Source organism: Oxyura jamaicensis (assembly GCF_011077185.1).
Source record: "Oxyura jamaicensis isolate SHBP4307 breed ruddy duck chromosome 10 unlocalized genomic scaffold, BPBGC_Ojam_1.0 oxy10_random_OJ71891, whole genome shotgun sequence".
Taxonomy (NCBI): domain Eukaryota; kingdom Metazoa; phylum Chordata; class Aves; order Anseriformes; family Anatidae; genus Oxyura; species Oxyura jamaicensis.
Genome location: NW_023304221.1, coordinates 1 through 6,775, shown reverse-complemented (window position 1 = coordinate 6,775; position 6,775 = coordinate 1). Strand labels below are relative to the sequence as shown.

At 60.6% G+C, this 6,775-nt stretch overlaps 1 protein-coding gene across 1 annotated transcript; it reads left to right on the top strand.

Annotated features, from left to right (window-relative positions):
- The first annotated feature begins 635 nt into the window (after positions 1 to 635).
- Positions 636 to 6,684, top strand: LOC118157754 (membrane progestin receptor gamma-B-like). The gene is given in 9 exon segments (XM_035312219.1): positions 636 to 740; positions 1,132 to 1,278; positions 1,449 to 1,484; positions 1,486 to 1,577; positions 1,647 to 1,852; positions 2,335 to 2,461; positions 5,052 to 5,148; positions 5,524 to 5,665; positions 5,813 to 6,684. Coding segments are annotated over 8 exon segments (999 nt in total). The 5' UTR covers positions 636 to 740; positions 1,132 to 1,227; the 3' UTR covers positions 6,061 to 6,684.
- The last annotated feature ends 91 nt before the right edge of the window (positions 6,685 to 6,775 follow it).

Here is a 6,775-nt window from a genome sequence, read left to right as displayed (position 1 = left end):
GCCTTCGCCCAGATAACAGAAAGTATTTTTGTTCCGTCCCATTGTCGCCCTCATTTGTGTTTATATCGGACGTGCCACGGGGACAGGAACAGGCAGAGCTCTGTGCCAGGCCGGCCGTTACTGGTGGGGAATGCAAATAAGCAGCGAGAGGGGCGAGGAGCCGCTGGGGACACCCGGGGACCTGGGGGCTGCTTTGGGGCACTGCTGGTCCCGCAGCAGCCGAGAAGGTCCCGGCTGAAGTCTAATCTTTAACTAAAGGCATTTCCAACCTCATTCTGTGGCAGGTTTATTGCTCTCTTGCCTCGTTAATTTTTTCCCTTCTGTTAACCACCTCCCAGCCGCTGCCCTCCCCGGGCACCCCCTGCACATGCCACGGTGTTCCTCACGCCCGTGGGATGCACAGAGGCAGGGTGCGGGCTGGGGAAGCTGGTGGGCAGTGCCAGGGGTGGGGAAGGGCAGTGCCAGGGGTGGGGAAGGGCAGTGCCAGGGCTGGGGAAGGGCAGCAAGGGGCTGCGGACCCCGCAGGGGCTCTGTGCTGGAGCTGCCACTGGCTCCACTTGGTGAAGCTGAAGTTACGTGGAGGGAGCAGAGGCACGGGCGCAAGGGGAACAAAGAGTGTGGGTGCTGCTTGCAGCCTCAGTGCTGCTCTTTGCCCAAAATTGACCTTTTTTCACCTTCGTTTCACAGCCCAGGGGTGGAGGCGGAGACGGGAGCAGCGGCACTGCCGGGGCCATCAGTGGGTAAGTGCTGGAGATGCTGTGGTTGCTCCGTGCCCCTGGGGTGTTCAGTGGGGAGCAGGGGGGGGGGCACTAGTCCGGGCATCCCCCTACATCCCCGGGGTGATCTGTCCCTGCTCTGTGCCCCCCAACCCTCCCAGGTATGGGTGGAATGGGGGGGGGGGGTCCCCACACAAAGCCCCAGGCTGGCTGCCAGGGGGGATTCCATCTGCAGGGATGGATGTCATCTCCCAGCCCCAGCATCCACACCATGGAACCCCCCCCAGAGAAGTGTTTGGCACCGTGGGGTTTGGGACCACGTCTCCTTTTGTCCCCCAGTCCACTCGCCCGGAGCGCGGGGACATCGCCTTGGCCGCCACAGGGCAGCCCCATCCCCGTCCTTTTACCTCCCCAGTGCCACGCGGTGCCTGGCCAGGCAGCGATGTGTCCAGGCAGGGTGTGAGGACCCCGAGCCGACGCCGTCACTCGGAGCTGCCGTCCCGACCGCGCGATGCTGAGCCTCAAGTTACCCCGGCTGCTCAGCATCAACCAAGTGCCTAAGGTCAGCGCGGAGCTCCTCGTCCCTAAGCCCGAGGCCGGGTGGGATTTGGGGAGGTGACAAGTGGCAGCGGCGCGCCAGGGTGGCCGTCGGGCACGGATCCCGAACCCCGGCGCCTTGACTGCCCGTCCTGCTCTCCGGGGAGGATTCAGGACGGCTCCTTGCCTTGCTAGGGCTACCAGGAGCAGGGCATCCTCTGCGGGTACCGCCCCCCCGCGGAGCTCGGCGGCCGACTGCCTCCTCAGCGTCTTCCAGATGACCAACGAAACGCTCAACATCTGGACTCACTTCGTGCCCGCCTGGTACGTGCCGCCGGGGGGGAGGTCGGGCAGGGGCGCGCCGGGCGCGATGCTCACCGCCTCCGCCCGCAGGTACTTCGTGTGGACCCTGGTGGGGAGGCTGCGGGGGCCGGGGGGCCCGGAGGACCCCCACGCCTGGCCCCTCCTCGCCTACCTGCTGACCTGCTGCATCTACCCCCTGGCCTCCAGCTGCGCCCACACCTTCAGCCCCATGTCCACCCGCGCCCGGCACATCTGCTACTTCTTCGATTACGCAGCGCTCAGCATGTACAGCTTGGGTAAGGGCGGTGCTTTCGCCCCGGGGGCAGCAAGCCCACGAGGATTTCGGTGGGGCGTGGGTGGTTTTGGAGAGCACATCTGGCCCGAAAGCCGAAGAAATGGGGGCTTGGGGCTTGGTGCCAGGTGAAGCTGGGGCTGGTGATGGGATGGGGACGGCGCGGTGCCGCCCAGCACCTTTCTGCACTTTGGGAAAGGTCCGACGTGGATCTGTGCCACACAAAATGCTGCGGCGATCACAGAGCACGGGGGGGGCCCGGAGCACCCGTGGCACCGCCGTAAAGAAGGGTTTGGGGCTGGCTTTAATCCCCAGCTGTCCTCGGGGCAGAGCCCTGGTGGTGCGGCCCTCTGCGGTGCTCCAGGTAAAGAGAACAAGGGAAAAAAAAAACACGTCAGAGACCAGTGGTGGCAGGGAAGCCGGTAACCTGTGGGAGCGGGGGGAGCAGCAGCAGCAGCACCCCCCGGGTGCGTTTTCCCTTTCCAGGTTCTGCGCTGGCGTATTCGGCGTACGTTTTCCCGGACGAGTGGGTCAGCAGCACCTTCCACCACTGCTACGTCCCCATCGCCGTGTTCAACACCGTGGTGAGCACCAGCCTGTCCTGCTATTCCAGGTACGGTGCCTTCTGCTTAATCTGCCGCGATCACGACAGCACAATCGTTAATTAGTGCTGCTAATGAAGCTTTTGAACTGCTGGCTCTCTTGTAACAACTCGAGCCTTGCGCTCAGGCAGGGGAGGAAGAGGATTTTTGCTCCGTGCTGTTGGCGAACAGAAATGAAAGCAACCGGAGCAGCGTTAATTGGGGGAAGTTCCAGAGGGGTTTTCGCGGGGGAGGCAGGAGGAGGCGCAGCTCCAGCCGTGCGGGGGCTGCCATCAGGTGTTTTCTGCCTTCACCTGCGAGCAGGGCGGCTCTGCACCGCGAGCACGTGCCGCGTTTTGAGGACGAGCTCCGTGCGCGCGTGGGGATGTGTCTGTGTGACACCCACCTGCCGAGGAGGGACCCCAACCTCCCGCAGCCGGCTGCGTTGTTTTTGGAGCACGGGCAGCGTTACGCGGGTGGTATTTTTGCTGCTGAGCCGACTCGGACAATTTGTTTTGAATAACTCTTAAAAAATATTCGAAGAACTCAGATGGTTTCCAGCTGTGCTAGGTCCCTGGCCGCGCTTCGGTTCCGGTTCATCCATGGCCGGTACCTCCTCGAAGGGCGTGCAAAGCACTCCTGGTGTTCCCTGTGGGTCCCGCGATTCTGGCTGCTGTTGTGCCGGGAACAGAAGGATTTGCCCACCCTGGGGCTGCGGTTACCCGGGTATCCCCACGGGACAGAGGGTTTGGTGCTAGTGTGGATCGTGCCAGCTGCAGCTGAGTGTTTTGTCCGCATTTCTTCTTTTCCTCTCTTTCCCCCCTCTCATTTCTGGGCGTCTCTTAATGGTCTCATTAGAGGGGCTTAGCACAGGAAGCTCGCTGACCATGCGCTAACCCTGGTGCCTACCACCAGGAAATATCAGCAGCCCGAGATCAGCTCCAGATTAACCAGGATTTATTTTAATTCTTCACCCGGAGATGTAATTGCCAGCATCTTTCAGCTAGGAAACTTTAAGTACAGTTCTGTCTCAACCACACAGCTCTTGGTCCTAGGGACCTGGTGGTTTTTGTTAAAGAAGGAGAAAATCCCTCAAATGCCAGCTCAAAAAATCAGCAAAAGGCAACAGGGGCAGTGCTGGGGTACCCTGAGGCAGGGTGTCAGCAGGGAACGGACCCAAAATCGAGCCCCTAGCCTCTGCCCTAGGAGCACGGCATCACCAAGCGGGGGAAACCCACGCAGATGGAGTGCAATGAGGGCGCCTGCCCTCTGCATGACGCTGCCTCCCCTGGCAGCGCTGAAGCAAAGCCCGCCCGCGTTCCCCGCCCTGCGGGATGAGCAGCCCCACAAAAGGTTCCTTTCATGCCCGTGGGCTTGGCATTTCCCCGCCGACGTGCGCAGGAAAGCAGAAAAACCTGGATGGGCTTTTCACGGGGAGAACAGAGCCCGCCTGAGCCGCGCCGCGCTGGCTGAATGGGGCAGTGTGTCCCCCTCCCCGCCGCCTGGCACTGCGCCCGGGGGCTCCGCCGGCACCCGCGGCCCCCTCGGCCCCGGACCTGGCCGAAGGAGATGGCGTGGAAACGGGCAAGAGGAGAGCAGTGCCAGGAGGGGAAAGCACAGCAGGAAAACACGGGGTAGTGCAGAAATAGGTGAAAACGGAGAAGGGGGCATCTCGGCACCGGTCGGACATCTCCCTCCGAGGGCTGAGCGAGCCACCAGCCGTCTTTGCTGGGCTTGAGCTGCCCACGGGTTGTGCTCAGGAGCATCCCAGTGCCTGCCCCTTGCCTCTCCGTGGCTCTCCTGGGCTTTTTGCCCTCAGTTGCATCCGAGCTGGGGACTCGGCACCTGGCTTGCGACCCTGCTGCCCTTCCTCCGGTTTTAATAATGTTTCTTTGTGGGGGATCTAAGTCTCCCGTTACTTCATGATTTCAGCTATTCCAGCGTCTCAGCAGCATTAATTTCCTGTGGAACACAATGCAGAATATGATTCCCCATCCAGACGTACGCTTTCCTCCTCATGTACGCTATGAATGTAACCAGCAGGCTTCTTGCTCCATTATAAGCGGGATTTCATAAAAAAGTAATTGCAAGTGAGCTTACTTTCTGCTTTCAGTAACTTTCTCCACGCACTCTCTGAAATGACGCTTGGCAAACAGCCACCAGCGCAGCCGGGGCGCCGCAGTACCTGCGATGCCGTCCAAAGCAGAGGTTGTACTCCCGCAATTTCTGCACCCTGAAAGCCTGGATTAAAAACCGAGAGTAACAACTCAGTTAGAAAGCGGAGGGGCGGGAGCTGTTTAACAACAAGCCCTGCTCCCGGCAGCCGATGGGCAACAGCGAACGAGCAGTGGGAAAGGAAGCAAAAGCAGGCATGCAAAGATGGTGCAAAACCCATTGTTTTCCAAGCTGCTTCCTGGCGCATCCTAAACCGTATCTACAGCTGGAGGGAGGCAGGCAGAGCGGTCGTTTCCCCCTGGTTTGTGATTTTTTTTAGCACAGGGTGAGGGCGCCGCGCGCCCCGCTGTAAACCAGGTGCGGTTCAGGAACGGGGACAAACGGCGCCTGCAGCAGCCGGCTCTGCCCGGCCGTGCGGTGCCAAACGCCCGCTCTGCTCGCCCGCAGGTTCCTGGAGGTGGAGCGGCCGCGGCTCAGCAAGGCGTCCCGCACGCTGGCCTTCGTGTACCCCTACCTCTTCGACAGCGTTCCCCTCTTCTACAGGGTACGTCGAACGCTCCCGCGGGCGGCGTTCACGGCGCCCGCACGTTTGCTTGCTGGGGGGGGGGGTTGGAAAGATCAGCCGCTTCGTCTCGCCCTGAGGATACTCGGGAAAATATGTCAACCTTTATTTATTTTAAAAAAAAAAGGCAAGCAGACTCCTGCAGGAAAAGAGATTTGGTTATTTTTTCCTGCGCCGGTCGAAGCGAGGCATTCTTGGAAGGCTGCGAGTCGCCGGGTCACCGGCGCGGGGTGGGCAGTTTGCGGGGGGGGGGGGGGGGCACGGGAGGCACGGGGCAGCTGGGGGGATGTTGAGGAAGGTGTTGGATGTTTCGGAACGTGTTGCTCTCCCTCTTTCCCCTGCTGCCCTCCTGCTCAGTTCTACCTGTGCGCCGCGCGGAGCTGCGCCGAGCCCGCGGTCGCGCTGCACTACAAGCACACCGCCTTCGCCTTCCTCACCTGCTTCATCTTCGCCACCCACCTGCCGGAGAGGCTCGCGCCAGGACACTTCGACTACATCGGTGAGTGCCGGCCGGCCGGGCTGGCGCCGCTGGCTCGTTAAGCAGAATAAATGCTTAAAAACATGACGCCAGGAGGTCTGCCGAGCCCGTGGTTGTGTTCGAATGAAACCTGGGGGAGTTTCTCCAGCGCTTTTGGCTTCCTTGCAGGGCACAGCCACCAGGTTTTCCACGTGTGCGGGATCCTGGGCACGCACTTCCAGATGGAAGCCATCGCGATGGACATGAGCGAGCGCCACGAGCGGCTGCTGGCCACCTCGCTGCTGCCCTCCGCCCTGCAGACCCTGGTGCCCATGGGCACCTGCATGGCCATCAGCCTGGCCGTCATCGGGCTCTGCTCCGCGTCCCTCCGCTTCATGCCCGAGCCCGGGCACAAAGACAAGCCACACGGGCACTAGGCTTCGGGTCTAGGTGGCGTCCGTGCTGCTCCGCAGGGCAGAGCCTACACGGCACGTGGATGGGATGAACGAGGAGTTTATCTGCATACGCTCTACGAGAAAATGTTTATTCACGGTTTCTCGAGAGCGAAACATATTGCACTGGTTTCTGTACATAGGGCTCTAAAGCTGGGAACAGATTATGCAATGCTTTTAATCAAGTTGGTCTTTCAGCACCAGAAATATTTTAAATAATCTTAACGTTTCCTGCAAAAGGGAGATAAGTGCTAATACTTTGCAAAGCAATAGGCATTCATCGGTTCTGCCTTATGGAGGACGTGGGGAGGCAAGGGCAGGGGGGAGCGCCGGGGGTACGAGTGTCCCTGCTGGTGGCTTGGTCCTGAAGCAGACCCCGACGGCAGGGAGGGGAACGCGCTGTGCGCCGCGTCCCGAGCGCTGAGCCCAGGACCCTCACCTTGCAGGTGCTGGCATCCAGGAGGCTAAAACTCAGATATCCGAGTCCTTGCCCTAACCCCAAGTGCCTCCCCGATGTGGGGCTGAGGGAGACCAGCGCGTGCCTACACTTTACATTTTACTGAAGTAGCTATTTTTGATATATTATCCGGAAAGCGTTATCCTAAGGGATCTCTCCATGCGGACGCTCCTCCAGAATAGCTCTTTTTGTCCAACTGCGGTGCTCAGGTGAGCCCTGGGGAGTAAACCTCCATGCAAGAGC